This window comes from Halictus rubicundus, chromosome 13 (assembly GCF_050948215.1).
Source record: "Halictus rubicundus isolate RS-2024b chromosome 13, iyHalRubi1_principal, whole genome shotgun sequence".
NCBI classification, from domain to species: domain Eukaryota; kingdom Metazoa; phylum Arthropoda; class Insecta; order Hymenoptera; family Halictidae; genus Halictus; species Halictus rubicundus.
Window position 1 is genome coordinate 14516120 of NC_135161.1, and position 18145 is coordinate 14534264.

At 38.1% G+C, this 18145-nt stretch overlaps 6 protein-coding genes across 18 annotated transcripts; 3 read left to right on the plus strand and 3 right to left on the minus strand.

Moving 5' to 3' along the window:
* Positions 1-180: 180 nt before the first annotated feature.
* Positions 181-2427, minus strand: LOC143360676 (coiled-coil domain-containing protein 149-like). The gene is made up of 9 exons (XM_076799748.1): positions 2252-2427; positions 2009-2178; positions 1731-1938; positions 1467-1633; positions 1333-1405; positions 1151-1235; positions 936-1080; positions 742-839; positions 181-671 (listed from the first exon to the last, which is right to left on the minus strand). Exons 1-9 carry the CDS (start codon positions 2321-2323, stop codon positions 415-417), a joined length of 1275 nt encoding a protein of 424 aa, XP_076655863.1. The 5' UTR covers positions 2324-2427; the 3' UTR covers positions 181-414.
* A 402-nt stretch (positions 2428-2829) lies between these two features.
* Positions 2830-7171, plus strand: Eif2balpha (eukaryotic translation initiation factor 2B subunit alpha). 2 transcript variants are annotated; one of them, XM_076799756.1, is made up of 8 exons: positions 2830-3010; positions 3099-3200; positions 3293-3432; positions 3514-3630; positions 3710-3822; positions 3900-4044; positions 4099-4224; positions 7060-7171. In XM_076799756.1, exons 1-8 carry the CDS (start codon positions 2998-3000, stop codon positions 7087-7089), a joined length of 786 nt encoding a protein of 261 aa, XP_076655871.1. In that variant the 5' UTR covers positions 2830-2997; the 3' UTR covers positions 7090-7171. The 2 variants fall into 2 exon arrangements, with proteins under 2 accessions (XP_076655871.1, XP_076655870.1); XM_076799755.1 differs by lacking the exon at positions 7060-7171 and adding an exon at positions 4297-4558 and having other exon boundaries at positions 2831-3010.
* On the minus strand, positions 4455-10838 carry Fer (tyrosine-protein kinase Fer). Of its 9 annotated transcripts, none has more exons than XM_076799728.1 (16): positions 10648-10838; positions 9884-10426; positions 9600-9773; positions 9424-9520; positions 9172-9367; positions 8839-8976; positions 8555-8764; positions 8290-8473; positions 7945-8115; positions 7265-7498; positions 6985-7161; positions 6610-6823; positions 6387-6539; positions 6165-6287; positions 5937-6059; positions 4455-5833 (listed from the first exon to the last, which is right to left on the minus strand). In XM_076799728.1, exons 2-16 carry the CDS (start codon positions 10094-10096, stop codon positions 5691-5693), a joined length of 2550 nt encoding a protein of 849 aa, XP_076655843.1. In that variant the 5' UTR covers positions 10097-10426; positions 10648-10838; the 3' UTR covers positions 4455-5690. The 9 variants fall into 9 exon arrangements, with proteins under 9 accessions (XP_076655843.1, XP_076655845.1, XP_076655844.1 ...); XM_076799730.1 differs by lacking the exon at positions 10648-10838 and having other exon boundaries at positions 9884-10137; positions 10272-10546; XM_076799729.1 differs by lacking the exon at positions 10648-10838 and having other exon boundaries at positions 9884-10189; positions 10272-10546.
* A 101-nt stretch (positions 10839-10939) lies between these two features.
* On the plus strand, positions 10940-11703 carry Nd-mlrq (NADH dehydrogenase (ubiquinone) MLRQ subunit). The gene is made up of 3 exons (XM_076799760.1): positions 10940-11148; positions 11216-11362; positions 11452-11703. Exons 1-3 carry the CDS (start codon positions 11095-11097, stop codon positions 11503-11505), a joined length of 255 nt encoding a protein of 84 aa, XP_076655875.1. The 5' UTR covers positions 10940-11094; the 3' UTR covers positions 11506-11703.
* Positions 11704-11854: 151 nt separating this feature from the next.
* On the plus strand, positions 11855-13942 carry Ppcs (phosphopantothenoylcysteine synthetase). Its single transcript, XM_076799750.1, has 6 exons — positions 11855-12398; positions 12477-12607; positions 12702-12799; positions 12877-13091; positions 13185-13367; positions 13432-13942. Exons 1-6 carry the CDS (start codon positions 12270-12272, stop codon positions 13618-13620), a joined length of 945 nt encoding a protein of 314 aa, XP_076655865.1. The 5' UTR covers positions 11855-12269; the 3' UTR covers positions 13621-13942.
* Vps16a (vacuolar protein sorting 16) lies at positions 13931-17801 on the minus strand. Of its 4 annotated transcripts, XM_076799738.1 has the most exons (15): positions 17587-17801; positions 17272-17458; positions 17078-17206; positions 16863-17007; positions 16659-16786; positions 16388-16569; positions 15787-16296; positions 15565-15709; positions 15346-15480; positions 15078-15239; positions 14853-15002; positions 14532-14779; positions 14320-14416; positions 14155-14258; positions 13931-14088 (listed from the first exon to the last, which is right to left on the minus strand). In XM_076799738.1, exons 1-15 carry the CDS (start codon positions 17640-17642, stop codon positions 13950-13952), a joined length of 2517 nt encoding a protein of 838 aa, XP_076655853.1. In that variant the 5' UTR covers positions 17643-17801; the 3' UTR covers positions 13931-13949. The 4 variants fall into 4 exon arrangements, with proteins under 4 accessions (XP_076655853.1, XP_076655855.1, XP_076655854.1 ...); XM_076799740.1 differs by lacking the exon at positions 17587-17801 and having other exon boundaries at positions 17137-17206; positions 17276-17417; XM_076799739.1 differs by lacking the exon at positions 17587-17801 and having other exon boundaries at positions 17276-17417.
* Positions 17802-18145: the final 344 nt, after the last annotated feature.

An 18145-nucleotide genomic window follows, 5' to 3' on the forward strand; every position in this document is an offset into this window, starting at 1 on the left:
GTCGATTCTTGGTTAAACCAATTGAATTCGATTCTGCACCAGAGGTGTCTGGGAGAACGTCGACACCTCGCACAAACTACTGGATTTCACCGATGAAATCAACGAGAATTCTACCATTATACGTAGAGAGACGAAATCTTGTTGGCAAGATGAGTATTATTCAAGAATTTGCTAGTCTTGCTTTTTCCTTATCATTTTCTTTACTATCCAAGTGTAAACTTTAAACGTTAACTGTTTCGTACATTAACAAAACAGGCAACAAAATACTTGTGGCCTGTGGCGCAATTTATTGTACAGACCCTGGATGTTGAACATCGATACTCTTTTTTGCTCTTCACTTCTCGGTTTAAACTACAATAAATAACGCACGGCTAATCTTTGGTTCTGTCTTATGGAAATCAATTATGGACATTTTTACATAGATATCTGTACTTTCCCCGTATCGTTGTCCTTTAAATTGTTTATCGCCTTTTGAACTAAAACCCTTAAATTTTTTGGAAGGCTCATCTGTATGGAATGCAACTGATGCATGATTTGACTTTCTGAAGAAGAAACGTTGGCTTTCGCGCCGTTTCTATTGTCCGTTGATTCGATATCGCATATCTCTTTGTCGTTTTCCACGGGATATCCGGTGGTCTCCTCGAGTTCCGCTATATCTTTGTCCTTGTCGCCTACCGGAAACAGGAGACGATCCGATTAAGATTATGCGATTTCGCGCGATAAATCGTTTCGTTCACTCACATCTCGCGTCAACGTTTGCACCCGTGTATCCTTCCAACAATTTCGTTGACGGCGATTCCACCGTGCTGTCCAGTTCGCATATTCTCAATGCCAATATTCTGTAATTACATTGTATCGTCATCTTTATAGTACTCGCAACTCTGTTCAATTTGAGCCGCGAAAAATACTAATTACAGAAAATTCCCCCTACTGACTTGTTCGTTTTCTTTTGATGCGCCAAAGCTAAAGTTTTATCGTTCAACGCTTCCAACAGAGCCACGCACAGACAACGTAAATCCGACATCGCTGCTGCAGATTTTTGAACTGGTACGTGAGAATCGTGATGTAGCAACTGCTCCACTGAAAATTCATATTTCAAACGATCGATACGCATTCGTACGGGATCGTTGTACGCGTAGCAGGAACGAACCTTGCTTGTGGGTCATAATCGTGCCGGCAGTTGTATTGGCTCCCAATTTTATGGATCCTTTTACCCGTTTGCTATCCAGCATACTCTAAAAATTTCATTAGTTGATTACATATCACGATAGTCTGCAAACTATGTCAAATATCTAAATATCTAAGTATCTAAATAAAACTGTACATCTTTACTTTGTATTTTGAAAGCGATTGCCTTGTAAGTTCCTTCTCCTCTAGTAACTGCTGCAGCCTCTCTTGTAGATACCTAAAACAATACAATGCCCAATGCATTTATGCTGTTAAGCTTAATTGTTTCATAACTTTACCTATTCTCATTGATAAGAGCATCTACGTCCACCGGCTTGGACGCGTTTAACGCTTTCGATAGTTCGTGATTCAGTCTATGTGCTTTACATTTAAACGCGTCCCTCTCCATTTCTAGTTCGTGTTTTTCGTCTAAAACCGTTTGTAAATCTGTTTGCAACTGTGTACACTGAAATATAAACATACCAGGTGTTGTGTTCTTGAAATCTACAATCGACAGGGCTTTTTTTACATTGCTTTACTATTTTATATTCCTGTAGAATTACTTTAACATTTAATTTCTCCAACTGTTCTATCATTTCCTCCCTCTGATGAACAGCAGGAGCAGATCGAGTGTCGTGCGGTTTGACCTCTGCTCCACACTCTCCCAATTTTCGTCTTAAAGTCAACACTTGCAGTTTGAGACATTTGTTCTGTTCGCAAGCTTCCATCAAAGAATCTAAATTCTTCAAATGGTTCTCTAAACTGTAACACCTTCAAAATATTTGGTCTTATAATGTTATCGTGTAGTACAGTATTATAATTAAAATGTAAAATGTCTTACCCACTTGAATCTTGTATACTGTTTAGCTTCCACTCCAACTGTACAAATTTTTCTTGCATCTGTTCTGCCATTGACTCGAATTGATCTCGTTGCGATTTACATTGGCGTAATTCCCTGTTTAAGGACTCGACTTTTTCGGATTTCATTTGCAATCGTTTCTCCAACATTTCCTGTAAATCCAACCATTTTTTGACACGAACCGTCAAAGTAGAAGAACATTGTCGACTCGCGAATATAACTCACTTTCGTTGCCACACTGACGTTATCCCCTGTCATTATGTTACTCAAGTTTTCCTCGTTTCTTTCGTGAGCCATAATTGAATCAAGTTATAGAAATCAAATACGATACATTCGCCGTTATTCGGTGCGTACACTTTATAAACAATACCGTTTGCTTTCTACTCGAAACGAAGAGAGAAGATAACGAACGAGGGACACCAGAGCGACAGAGAAAGAATCTATCGATTCATTTTCGTGATATAGAAGTAGACCAATCACCTTACGCCTTACGGCGTTTAGTTTCGAGTCGTGCGAACTGAATTTCCACCACCGCTATAAATCAGTGATTTTCTCACGCCTTCTTCCCAAATCGAACAGTCAGCTAGTGAATGCCTACCTATACATGTATATACTTATAAGACTGTTTTATAACATAAATATAAGACAATTAGTTTCCAGGGAGACTGAATTTTTAGATCTTTTTCTTTTTTTAGCGAAATTTCAAAATTGAATTCATTAGTCAATTGGTTTAGCTTAGTGCCGCTAGAGAGCGCCACACCGCGTACGTATTTTTACACTGGGGTACACGATCTATATCAGTCTACATGTACATGTACACATTGAATCTAACCTACAAGCATCGGTCAGCTGTGTTCGCGGTGTTTGTGACCTGTTTGGATTTATTTTATCTAAACAATATTTTTGTATAATAATTTTTCCAGCAAAATATAGAACGGTGTGTTTCTAATTGAATAAAAGAAACCATAATTATGGATAAACAAGGTGAATATATCTGCCGTTGATCGTTTAATGATCCGTCGAGTCAGCTAAATAAATCTTTTACAATTTATATTTTTATCGAATGCTCCAGAAATATGTGAATACTTCAACGGTATTATTAAAAACGAGAAAGATGTTTCTGCTGGAATGGCTGCGATACGAACGTTATTGAAAGTTCTAGAGTATTCAAAGTGTAAGTGCATTTTCGAAAACATGTTTAGGTTAATCGATCGAATAATAAGGCACCAGATTAATCGAAACATCAAATATTTTCTCTGATCGTAGCAGAAACAGTCCAGGAACTTAGGTATTGTCTACAAAATGCGATAGACGCAATGAGATCCACAGATAATCCTGTCACTGCTATCGCATCTGGTAGCGAACTTTTTCTACGTTTTATAACCTTAGCAACGTTAGATACTCCGGTAAAGTTGTTAGTGCATACATATTCCTCTTTGAAACCGATCTTTATTTATTAGTTCTTCTTTTTTCTTGGTTCTAATTAGTCGATTGCAGAATGCAAGGATATTATGCTTCATAGGGGAAAAATGTTTCATGAAAAATTAGTGGCAGCTAGAGGGAAAGTAGCAAAAGTAGCTGCTCATTTCATCACGGATGGGTCTGTAAGTTTTCATTGTTTCTCGAACATATTCTAATTATCTTTTGCCAATCACAGCTTTGTAATGTGACAACATGTTTTAGAAAATACTTACACATTCGAAATCTAGAGTTGTATTGCAAGCAATGACAGAGGCTGCTACCAGTAATAAAATATTTGAGGTATACGTAACATGTTCATCCCCGGATAATAGCGGGTACGTCTTATACCTCTGAAATGTAGGTGCTATGCGGTACATGCTTTTCTTTACATTGTTTTCTCCAAAAATTATAGAAAGCAAATGTGTAAGAATTTAACCAAACTAGGCGTATCGTGTACACTCATATTAGATTCTGCAATGGGTTATGTTATGGAGCAAGTCGATATGGTCATGGTGGGAGCAGAAGGTGTAGCAGAGAGCGGCGGTGTTATCAATAAGGTATAAAACGATCGAGCATCTATATAGTTCTTTGTTAATACAGTTTCCTCATAGGTTGGAACTTATACGATGGCCATGTGCGCTAAAGAAGTGAAAAAGCCTTTCTACGTACTTACAGAAAGTTTCAAATTTTCAAGAATTTATCCCTTAAATCAAGTTGATTTGCCAGACGAGTTCAAGGTAAAACACCAGCTTCTTTTGCATCACGATTTTAGAAATTTTCTCGTCTTTCCTTTTTTTCTTTCTCCACAGTATACGGCAAGCACATTGAAAAAAGATTTACAAAAGGAACACCCATTAGTTGATTACACGCCACCTCATTACATTAGTCTATTGTTTACCGATTTGGGAATTTTGACTCCTTCGGCCGTTAGCGACGAACTTATCAAATTATACTTGTAAAGCAGGTGTACAGTGAGTAAAATAAGTTTAATCTTTTTTTAAAGAATGTTGTACATAATATACACTTACTTACATAAGCGACAGAGAAATTAGATTTTTATAAAAGCCTGTAGTTTTAACAGTTACGTTTTAGGACAATCCTGAGCATTTGACCACGTAAAAAGTAAAACGTCAGTTCTATTTATATAGTGTATACGAATTTCAAAATTTAGATTTTGGAATTGAACATATTGAAAACTAATTTTTTCATCAATACATAATTTCTATTGCTTTGCACGTTTATACACGCACGTACGATTTTTATTTTCCTGCGTGATTGCAATTAATCTAAATTATGTGCACTCTATCGGTTAAATATCTCGCATGTTTCATAACAGTAATTAATAGAATGAAAAAATGAAACAATCATTTTTTTTTTATAATTACAAGTTTCGCTAATGCAAATAAAGAAGCTATATGCACTGCATATACCTTGTGAAAAGTAAATCTTCGTGAATATTTCATCTGTATTGCACATAACGTAATACGAATATACTTCGCAATGTCTAATAAGTAGTCTCTTGGTATACAATCTACTGTGAACAATTATTTTGCCCAATGACATCGGGCAGCACTATTAAAATTTACGAGCTGAATAATCGTTACTTAATAAATTTATATGTATACATCTTTCTTTTATAAGACCTTGGTGGACGGATAAATATTTAAAATAAAGCGAACTGAAAAATATTTGTAGATAAAAAAAGGTGAAAGATACTTAAGAAATAAGTATACGCGACGTAATATAATACTATGCATAAATACATTAGCAAGATGAAACGCCAATTATATAAGCTGGAAGTTATCTGGCTTTGTCCATATTTGTCGAGAATTTCATTATTCTTTTGGAACTACCGGGGTACGTTGAGGTCTAAAAACAAACTGCTCGATTAACGACAATCTGGAGAACATTGCTTATTGCCCAAAAGGAGGAAAGAACAACCATGCATTAAGCTCTCGTTAATTAAAAACGAATCAGTATATAAAAACTGAAAGCTCGTAGTCATGCAGATACAATAAGCTTGAAACGTTTTCAATGAATCGTTCGTCATAATTGTACACACATATTCCGTCGACATGGAAGACGTTGCTTTGTATTATTCTTTCGTGAAACTGCTCAATTTCTCAGCTAATTTACGATTTGTAAAAAATGTGAAAATAATGTTATACTCGATAAAAGTTAGCACCAAATATAAACTTATCGCCTACAAATACGCCTGGGACAACGTCTCGACAACCGTATAAATGTGGTCGAAGTGTGGACGTTTTTCTGGCTCGTATTCCCAGCATCGCAACATTAAACGGTATATTTCGTCGGGCGTATTATCCGGGGCTGGCATACGGTAACCTGGAGAGGCACTTATACAGTCAATTTATTTCATTTTTAATTCAAATATCATTATTATTATTTAATATATATATATGTATTGTATATATCGTATAGACGTTACCCGCATCTATTTTCTCACGAGCTTGAGCATTAGACATTCCGCTGTATGGATTTCCACCTTTGGAAAATATTTCCCACATCAGGACTCCGTAACTCCAAACGTCGCACAGTGATGTGTATTTACCTGTATCAAGTATCACGATTACAAAATAATACTCGAAATCTAAAAATAAAAAAATTCAAACACGTCATTTATATAAAATGTATTGTACTGGTGTATATGAAATACCAAAATTTAATGCCTCCGGCGCGGTCCATTTGATCGGAATTTGTTTCATACCGTCCGAAACTATATATTCCTCCTCCTCTCGTGACATTCCAAAATCTGAAATTTTGACTATGGACTCGTATCCTAAAATCCAACATCGTCATACGGTTTTCTTTTCTTTTCTCATTGTATTAGCAAAATTGTCACGTAACGGCTAGGTATTCTCGTATAATATTTACTTACCTACGAGACAATTTCGTGCTGCTAAGTCTCTGTGAATACAGTATTTCGATTCCAAGTAGCGCATACCTGCTGCTGCATCTTTACACATACGAAATTCTTCTTGTTGCGTGATGCTGCTAGCATTTTTTCTCAAATATGTTAGCAAGGAACCGCCTGTCATAGGCGAACGGTCATTCAGATTTCGTTTCGATGAATACGATTTTACTCTAAATTGTCTACATACCGGGTACCAGTTCCATAACGATCATGATGGGCTGCTTTTGGACACAAATTCCAATAAGTTTTACTATATTTGGATGATCGTATTGCTTTAATATTCGTCCTTCCTGCAAGAATTTGCGTTTCTGTTCATCGGGCAGCGTTACTTTGCAGGTTTTCACAGCTACTTCAGTCTTACAAGTTTTAAGCTGTGCTTTATATACATCCCCAAAGTTACCCTAAAAACAAACGAATCTTAATTCGATATCACGCAAGCTCTACAAAACGATTAGTTCTCCTTTTACATCTATAAAACGATTTTCCTCTCGCTTTCATATTAAACTGAAAATCGTTCTATAGATTTTTTTCGGGACTTCCTTCTCTTTAAATTTCAATATACCCGTCCTATTTTTTCTAGAAGAATTACATCGTCGTTATTGAGTTCCCAACGTTCACGCGAGATCGGCGTTTTCAGGATAGCTCCGGATCGGCTAGTTACAGGTAATCCGGATAGCCATTGATGCCTAATCAACTCCTGAATCGACGGAAACGTAGGGCCTTCGAATCTATAATGTCCCTGGAATCGATACAAACGCAAATGCAATACCATTGCGTGTTATACATATACATGTATACAGTTCGTGGACGCAAAGAATATACCGTACAATGTACGTTCTCACCTCGGTGGTTGTCTGTACAATAAAATGTTTATGTCCATCCCAACAAACAGATAAAACTATTTGGCACTCGTCGTTTCTAGTCGTTTCACGTACTAAAAAGTCTCCTTCGTTCACAAGTAGTCTTACTACTTCTTCCCTTGGCAACACGCCATGAAACCATTCCTCCTCCATGAGATCGCCATTTCCACTTCCTTTTTGATTGCCCGTTAATTGTGAAATTCCACGTACCGGTGCCTTGAATCGTTTTCCAATTAATCCACGGAATCGGGTTACAATTCATCATGACAATAAGAAGAAAAAAAAACAAACATAATACGTAGATTGACATCTGGTACAATATTTATAATATTACATAATAGATTTCATCACATCCGTGTTAGCTCAAAAATATTCGAACTCAATATGTATCAAACCGAACATGCTGAATGTTAATAAGATTACTATTTAGTACTGTCACAATCGTTACTAGTATTAATACTAATTAATGTGATATACAAAAATAAACAAAAATTTGAAGATTGTTGTCAGCATCGACACATTTCTTTCTTTCTTTCTGTCTTTTGTACATCTTTTCCAGCAGATGTGTTCGACATTAGATATAATGCAAAGGAAGCGGTAACGTTCAAGCAGATATGCAGCAAACCATATTTACGCGTCTAACAAATATGGAAAGAACATACAACTGGTAAAGTACTATTCGATTTTGAAGCAGGACTTTCGCTGCTTGATCTAATCATTCCATCTGTTGTATTGTTTATCGTTGGCAAAGATTTGAAAGGACACTTAAATATTGTCATGAATCGTTGATTTCTTCGTAACGTGAAGAAACCGTTATCTGGCAGTGTGGCTTTCTGAAAGAGTAGTGGTACTAACAAGTAGTAGCAATCTCTTAGTACTAACTAGTACTGACAGTAGTAGTCCGATAGTACGAGAACGAGATAAAAGTGGTATTTATAATAGTAGAAGATTGCTCCTCCCCCCCCCCCCTCTCTTTGTGTGTGTGCAACAAACAAAATTTCAGTTACCTTACTCATTGTAGGCGAATCGACAAAGGTACTCTCCATGGAAATATCGTATCCCAATGGTAACTCCTCGCAACCTAATTCGTTCAAAGCCGATCTAATAACGTCCACTTGTCGTTGAAGCTTTTTTTCCTGGCAACGTAATCGTAGTTCTTCTCTCTCGCGGGTGTAGTCGAGAATCGATGCCCTGGAGTACCGTTAAGTTAAATGGTTCATCAGATTTTGTCTCAAAGCAATTACGCTCGTTTGAATAAAATAAAATGTTTACTTGGAGTCACTGTTATTTTCGGATGGATGCTGAGGATTCTGACGGTTCTGTTGGGTCGCTTTCAAAGAAGTCTCCAGTTCAGTTAACCGATTTCGTAACCAATCTATGGTTAGATTATCGACTGTCAACTTATTTGGCAATAATTTCCCTGAAGTATCGTCCACGAGGTTCTCATCGAACGTGAATCTTATCGGCGATGCTGGCCGCGTTCTGCATCGATCGTTAACAAATGTATAGACGTTTCATGTTAATTATACCGACGAAAGCAAGTTCTGTACAAGTACCTATGTTCTCCCATAAAGTCCCTACATTCTTCTATGGGTTTCACCAAATCAACGGCTTTTTGCATTCGCAGATGTATCTCTTGAAATTTATCCGTAGCAAAATCAGAATACTTCACTATGTCCTGAAGTATGGCTTTCCTACCACGAAAGGACAAGATTATTCGTTTGAACATGATCGATGCCACTACCAAAACGACCATTATTATTGACATTTACCTTGTAAGTAACTATGCGCTTGCATATAGATTTTACACAAATTAGATTAGCGATCTACGATGCAAAAGTGGGAAGTACATCATAAATTGTTTCAAGTACGGTAGCAAGATTACTTACCAAGATGTTACCAGTTCTTGATGGATGGTCTGTTGCCGATGAAGCAGGCTCGGCAAATAAGACGTTCTCAAGTCGTGTTCGCATTCCGTTACAGCACCCAAAAGTAACACGTATTCGTTGTGAGTGAGATGAAGCTTTCTACAGGCTTTCTGATATTTCTCCCTGACTTCGTCCAATTTCCTGCCAACTCTGCCTGCTAAAAATATTATAAACCATAGCTGGAAGTCACGAACAGATAATAAAAGCACTTACATTTAACATAATATTCTTCAAAGCGGGATCTCATTAACTTGTACACTTCCAGATTCTTCTGATATTCCAATTTCTTTCTGGCAACGTCTTCGGTTAACTAAAGAATGCCGTAAAATATCCATTGATTATACCAGATACAATGTTTACACCGTGTCGGTTAAGGTTTGATCGCATACCTGTTGAAACTGATTACTCAACCATGTCTGTTCTTCTTGATACAGTTTTCTGGCTTTCCTCCTCTCCGACCATAACACCGTAATGTGTTCGACCACTATGTTGTCGACCTGGTCTGCTTGCTGTTTGATTAATTTAGCCGTTTGATCGACAGAATCCATAATGTCCCTCCAACTCTGGAACGTGTTGCGCATAAAACACACGTACCTTGAAGATCGTTCTCTAATCACTGTAATGTGTGCCAGGAGCGAGATAGTTGAACCTCAGATTTCGAGAAAGTACCTACCTGTGCTATGAGGCTACCGATCAGATCTTCATTTCGCTCGATCTTCTTTCCTTGCACCGCCAGAGAGGAAATCGTCGAAGCGTATTCGCGATCCGATTTGACTTTCATCGTCAAACATCGTTTCATCGTCTCGAGAAGCTTGATCTCGGCATCCTGGCGACCGAGCAGAGCCTCGTGGAACGCTTGTCCTTGCAGACTTGTCGAAAACCCCATCCCGCTTACCGTCCGGAATAGAATATCACCGTCTTCACTGACTTTTTCAAATATGTCAAGAACAGAAATTCATTCTTTCTTCTTTCGATTATGCTGACATTAATAGTCAATCGGTCGAGGAAATTTTGACAAACCACTTTAGGATAGACCGCATTTCAAGCAAAAATTTACATACCAATTATTCGACTGGTCTCTCGCGCATCTTCGCATTCGCTCAGGTGGCTGAGATCAACATTTATATTTATACAGACCTCAAATTATAAAAATTAACTTTTACTCGGAAAATGCCATCATGAAACAATTACCGACATGTAGAAGGTTGTATCTATCCTGTAAACAAGCATACTTCGATTAATTATTTCCATTGATTTTCATCGATTTTCATATTTAGATCGACACGACGACAACGTTCAACAATCTATAATTTCAATTCGTTCCAACGCGATAACGTTTCATTTGTTATGTGCTATTTATTTGAAATAAATAAATGCACGTAAGTATATATATCGCGTATATATTCTTTTTATGAACAACTTGCAATTCCATCGTACCTGTGAGACAGGCTTGCGACGCAGAAAGCGACTTTTATAAATATCTCGTATACGAGAATCAGAACTCATCTTCGACATTAAATGCAACGAGAAAATAAAACTGTATCGATCGATTTCACAATCGCCAAAGTAATTTATGAAAACAATATGTAACGTTTGGACCGTTCCGCATTGAGCTGCTACGGATTGTGTAACAAACGTCTAAGCTTAAGGTGTGTACATATCGCAAGTATACAAGTATGTACATGAGTACTTACATATGTATATGTATTCGATTTCACGTTCGTCACAGAGGCGCAGGCACTAGCAGGCACGGCCAGAGAATATTTGGCCGTTCGATTGTGTAGGAACACAGAGCGTTGCTATTTGCTACTGCTACTGCTGCAGCGAGCAGAAGTCGAGAACCCGTTCGAGAAACTTATTCGAATTCCACTTGAAGTCGACAAAATGTCTAACAGAATGGAGGGTCTAACTATCGCCGGGATGAAAAAGCATCCAATGGTAAGGAAAACGAGGAATCAAGATTGCATGTATGACAGTGGCTCTAAATTTGTTCGTCTTTTATCAGCTGATCCCATTATTCTTCTGTATCGCTGTGGGAGCATGTGGCTCGTCATTTTACTTGGCGCGTCTTGCCTTTCGTAGTCCCGACGTTACATGGGCGCCAAAGAAGAATGCTGAACCATGGAACGACTATAAGGACAAACAGTACAAGGTATGTTGCGCGTACGCTCAAACCAAGAAACCGAATGTATTGTCAAGAATGTAGATGCTATTTTTAATTAACCGTTTCTATATTTTTAGTTTCGCTCCCCTCATTACGGACAAGAACCAAAGTCTCCAGCTCCGACCTACTAATTTGTACATTTTATATTCTAGTATTATGTCTAGCCAATTAAGTCGGGAACAGATCGTTTTGTTGTGAAACTTCGTGTCAAAACGCTGCAACCATACCACGTTGATACGCAATGAGCAAAACTCGTACAGTTTCAATCTATTCTTGTGTACAAAGTTAAATAAAGTATATGTAGATATAATACGTGAACCTTTCAATCTGTAGCTATTGGTTTGATTACGGATCCATTCCGAAATGGTAGAGAAAAGTGTGTAGTATATTTTTCAGGGCACAATTTTATTCTGAACAATTCAAACGGGGTGACAAAATAAATATGTAGTTTTTCCGCACGATTGAGGTTATACACGTAATACACACCTCGATAAGGTAATAGAACATTTTTATCGAGTACGTGCACTAAATTTCTGACCGTGTCACGAGGGAGCGCTTGGATCACTCGTAATTTAGACCTAACCATAAACATGCTATGCTATGGCTATGATGATATCTGGAATTTTATGATAACGATAAGAATGGTCAACATGAAAGTCATCTGATTCCATTGACAACGATATTAGAATTTTGCCAAATTCTATGTGTTGTTTTTCGAATATTATTTAATAAAGTATTGTTCGTTGAAAAACTGTGATTATTTTTTTGAGTCTACACCGTCTCTGTTTAAGTTACGTGCAACGAATTGAATTTCTAGCGAAATAGTCGATCATCAGTCACCACTTCCAATTTACTAAGATTGCACTTTGAACTTGAACGGCATACGAGACTGAGAATGGACTCATCGTGGGAAGATTTCTATGTAAAAGATCCGGCACCTCAGAATCTCGCTCAGAACGAAAAGTTGCTAAAAGAATTTGTAGAATGTCAAATAGAGAATAATAAAGAAGTCGTTCTAGTAACGGTGAGTTACATAATGCAAAATACAATATGTATTAACAATGACGATGTAACGTTACCTGGCTCGAATATACTGTTACAGAGCGGAGGTACAACAACACCCTTAGAACACAATACGGTAAGATTTGTAGATAACTTTAGCGCAGGAACAAGAGGATCTGTATCCGCAGAATATTTTTTAAAAAAAGGGTATGCTGTAATTTTTATGCACAGGTAATCATTTTGTTTTTGTTCTATATTAGCGATAGAAGATACTGCCTTGTTGCAAAATTGTTGTGCAAATTTAATCTCGTCGATTTCTCGACAGAGTTAAGTCTCTGGAACCATTTTCAAGACATTTCACGGGACAAAAGTTTTTAGACATGCTAGAAGTCAATCAACAAGACGGAAAATGTAACATTACAGGTACAAGAATTTAGTTTAGTTAGACTACAAAATCAATACAATCATTTTAATTGTGGATGCATTGTATACTTTGTTAGTATTGCCACAGTATGCAGAGAAGTTGGCGATCGTATTACAGAGTTATAAAGAAGCGTTGAGTCAGAAAAAGTTATTGTACCTTACATTTACAACTATCTCCGAGTACCTTTGGCTGCTACGATCTGCTTGTCAAGCCCTAGCTTGTCTCAAGGACAAAGCTATTTTCTACCTTGCAGCAGCAGCTTCAGACTTTTACATTCCTTCCAACGAATTGGTACATTTATTCTATTCGACACAATATCTATCATAATTTGTATTGCCTATTTTGTTACTAATCGTTGTTGTTATTAATAACCATAATTTTTAGTCCGTGCACAAAATTCCTTCGACCAGACCACCGACGATATCGCTTCAGCTAGTACCAAAATTATTAGCTCCTTTAGTGTGCCTTTGGGTTCCAGACGCATACGTGGTCTCTTTTAAATTGGAAACCGACGAAAGTCTCTTGATCTCTAAAGCGAGGAATGCGCTGAACAAGTACAAACATAATGTAAGTAATTTCAACAACTTGTAAATTAACGAGGGTTAATTAATTCGAAGCATTTCGTCCGCAGCTGGTCATAGCTAATATGTTGCAAACTCGAAAGCAAGAGGTAACAATCGTTACCCAGGAAAACGATTATGTTATATCGCTTACGAACGAACAATTGAATAAAGGTGATGAAATTGAACGACTGATAGTCGACGATCTAGCAGAAAGACATAAACGTTTTAAACAATCTGTCAAACAAAGCAGGCAATGAGTTTTGGGAGATATTAAATGAATATACCCCATTGAATGATTTGCAAATGCTATTATTACGTTTTATACATTGCCATAACGAAATCTTTACGAGATTTATCAAAAAATCTGAGCCTATCTGGTTGTTAATATATTTCATTATATCGTCTCATTATTATTGTTACATGTATACTGCACGTTATTATATCTTTATGAGGTTCGATCTGATAATAATTGCTCTGGTTCTCTTTCGGTATTCTTTGTAATCTGTTCGAAATGTATATAGGTATTTGGGAAAAATACGAAAAAAAGAGAAAATAAAAAATGAAATGTAAAAATAAAAACATTGAATTACTTTTTAAGATTCGTCATGTACATATTGATTTTGTCGATCAATAATCTATCTGACGGGTTGCATTGCGCCAGTACAAAACTTAACGCGGATACATCTTTCTGTTCAACCGCTGTTTGAACTGCTTCTTCTAACATTCTGCAAGATTACAACCCATTATTTTGTTAGGATACAAATTTGTTGTTTTCGTGTTGTAGTACTTACTTCAACTTGACCAGATATTTCACTCTCAGTTCATCCTTCACTTTGGGTAAATATTTTTTTGCTTCTCTGTCTTTGTTATATTTTAAACACTGATCTATGAATGGCTGAAATAGGAAAAGCGAAATTAAAGAAATGTCTTGTTGCTGCGAGAAAACCGATAAATACCTCGTAACCGATGGGAGACTTTTTGCTCTTCGACAATTTCTCTAATTCAGTCCACATGTCGTTCTCCGCTAGACATTGTATACGCAACCACCAGTATCTGAGGGAAATTCATTCGAATTTGTATCAGTCGTCGATATATTTGCATGCTTGGAAGAATGCAAGGACATATTGTATAATAGAAATATCGTATGTCGTATGCACATATGTCGCACCTTCGATCCGGTATTCGGTACTCCGACCTTAGTTTGTCTGCCAATTTCAATTCGTTCTGTAATAATAGTATCTTGACAGTATCGTGAAGAGGTTTTCCAACGATCGATTCGTGCAATGTATCTTCCAGAGACTTTTGATAGCGCAACAGTTTGATTTGTTCTTCTGTTAGAGCTGCATTCGTGTCGTTACGGGCCAACTTGAAATTTTCTTGCGCGGATTGCAACAATGTTTCCCTCGTCATAGCGTTCTGTAAAATCGGCAACAACAACAATATCAATTGTAGTTCGAACAACATTCGCGTCGATCAATTTGGAGCAGACCTTTGGTTGATAACTTTCGGTGATGAACCATATGGCTTGAGAATGAAAGTCATCGATCTGATTATAAATGCTTCGAAGGGTCTCTCGATTGTGGCTCTGACAATATTTAATGTACAACGCCATCGCCAAAGGACAATGCATTATAGACGCCTATTAATTGATAAAAAGCTTTGATTAAACACAGTGTCCGTGTCATCGATGATCGTTCGATAATAAACGGTTCACCTGAAAATCACCGATTGCCATGTTCTCTCTAAGATGAATGATCACCATGTAAACTAGATCGGTGTTGCCGCTTTCAACAGCTTTACGCAAAGCTGCTCTCTTTTCGCCGAGTGTTAGCAAAAGCGGTACTTGTTGGTGCGCACGTGGTTCATAGTCGATTAGCTAACAACAAACAAAAAATACGGTCAATTGACACGATAAAAGACAGGGGCAGGGGTAGGGTTAGAGGTAGAGGGAGCTAGCTAGCGATACAAAGGAAGATGATTACTTTAATAGCTAGTTGTTTTCTACCACAGTCGGCTGCTCTTTCCGCAATCTCACTGTAAGAAACACCGGGCGCGTATCCCAGTTTGTCGGCTATCTCTTCCGCTATTTGTTCTTTGTCCAATTGAGTTTGCTTGACCTGCCAAAATAGAAATAGAATAGCATAGAATAAGAAAAACAAGTATGATAAAATAATAGAAAATGAAAGTTTAAATTGCGTTACTTTGTAACAGGCCCAATGTGCTAATATTCGGCTTTCTCCTTCGACTTCCGGCAATTGGAGATGTCGTGCCATCTGTATGCTCAAATAGTAGTGTCTTCTCGCAACGAGTCTATCCAGTACCACTTGACTCGTCAAGATGGTAAATCTGAATCGCTGTTAAGTACTTTTCGTTATGAAACCGTTATCAAAATTGCAAAGCGAAAGGCGGAAGGCTAAGGATACTGTATGTAGGTTATCGGAATTCCAATCGCAGGGTGTCTCACGGCATTCAATACCCTCAGTGTTCGGCACATGTCAACGTAATGCCGACACAATTCTGGATTCACCGTCTTGCTAAATCCTTTGCCGAATTTTGCTGCCCTCATTAAAAGCTTTTGTGTATTGAAGTCAAATTCGTGACTAGCCCCATCGATGCAAGCCCATATCGTCGTGTCCAATTTTTCTTTGACGAGGTCTATGTAACTGTCAGCTTTGTGACTCTTCTTTTGAAATTGTTTCGAAGCTTCCAGAAGATAAGACGCGGGATCGGTCGAATTAATTCGAAATATCTTCTGAACTACGTCCGGTACTTTCTGTATCATTTCGTGGGATGTTGCGGACAAGACGCGCACACCGTCTATCTCGGTGACAAGATGTACCGGGCCGTCGTAAGTGTACACTATCGTTTCGGCTGTTAATCCTACCACTATTACGGTACTGTTCCAACTGCAAACCACAGCTTTCGTACCGCACCTGTGAACATCTCTACGAGTATCATCGTTGTCGGGCGCGATACTTGACGAGTTTACACGACTCGACGACAACACAAGCCAATTATACCAACCATGCCAAGCTTGTTAACGTTTCTTTGGTGTTTGTATTGTGCTCGCAATATTTCTCTTTAAAATCTATGGAACCTATGTACAAACGACCCGTATCCGAGTAAAGAGCTATGTGACGATTATTTCCAGAGACAGCCATGGCAACTATGCTGGAAACTTTGGTCTGCCTTGTGAAAAGAGTGTCCTGAAAAAACATACGTGTACCCGTTGAACATTTACGTCGCGCGTTGAAAATTTTTCGTAATTTGAACGTGTTTTGAACTTGAACCGTACGAAAGCTATATGCGACGCATTCTGATGCGTTTGATGGACTACAGACAGCCCATCCCTGTGAGACAAAATGACTCTGGTTTCTCTGTCGCGGTGTACGAGACACCAGCTATCTATCGGGCCCCCGAACCCTAAAATAAAGTTAGTTTATAGGGACAGCTGATTTATCTGGTAGAGAAGCGGTTGATCGAGATTGAACAAACTTACTGGGAATCTCTGATATTTGTCTAACTTTCGGCTCGGCAACGTTATTTACTAAAAATACACGACTGGTAGATGTCAAAACGGCAACGCCGGTTCCGGTGTAAGATTGAAAAAATTTTGCTTCCAAGACCTTGGTGTCCTTGACCTCCTAACATAAGAATATACAAACGTTAGTGGATCTCTTGTACTACAGAGGCCATAGAAAAAGAATAACATACGTTTCCCATGGTAAACGCGTGTTGGTATGTACCAAACATATCGTATATGTGAATCATACCATCCTCTTGCACGCACAATAGTTCCTCTTGCTGAGACCATCCTAAACCAACCAATTGTCCTCCGCTCCACTGAAAAGAGTGCAAATATAATGTTCCCGATGCCTAAAGTTTTACCATGGATTCTCGAGATTTACTTGCAGTTTGGCCGTTAATTTTCCTGCAGACGTATACAAATATATCATGGGTTTACTCGATCCTAGAACTTTAACGAACTTCTTGGGATTTCTGGTGACTGCTATCGAACCTCCATAAGGAGCTGCCACCAATAGATTGTTGTTCGAAACTTCATTTTGAAACGATAACGGATAGAGTTCGAATTTCCTGAAAAGTAATCGTTTCTTTTCTAATGGATTATACTCTATTCGATTCTACATATAAACGCTATGTGTTTGTACTTTTGTTAATACATATCTCTTCGCAGTTTCATAACCTATTATACAAATCGTTACCTAAAATACACATCTCGCCCCAGAGGAAACCAATCGGCAGTTAACATCGCCAGCATGTTCGAAAGGAGAAGACAGCCGAGTTTTAACGATATCGACGTACGTATACTACGATCATAGTTTTCAATGTAATTCTCATACAACTGATAACAAGATAAAACTGGTGGTAGGTATGCGTATGGCTCGTTCTATCCACTTGCATCTGTCAGTTTTTATAGTTTTTACGTTTTACGGATGTCGGATAAGAATTTGTGCGCATGACCGCGGGTCACTACAGCGAACTGTTTGACCGACTGTCGTCGATAAGGAAGCGGACGCTCGGATCGGTTTGGAATATTTCGGCAGGTAAAGCAGTGATCGCATTCTGTCAAGAAAAATCCCCGAGCGTTGGACACAGACTGCATTGGATCTACTCTTGCAGTCCGTCCACGCTACGAGGTACATACATATGACAATGAGCGCAAGCATCCGTAAAGCCGTAGACAGGTACATAGGTACAGAATAAATTCGGGAATGCGTTTGTTCGCTGTTGCGAGCTGCGAAGGATGTTTCCCCTTCCAAC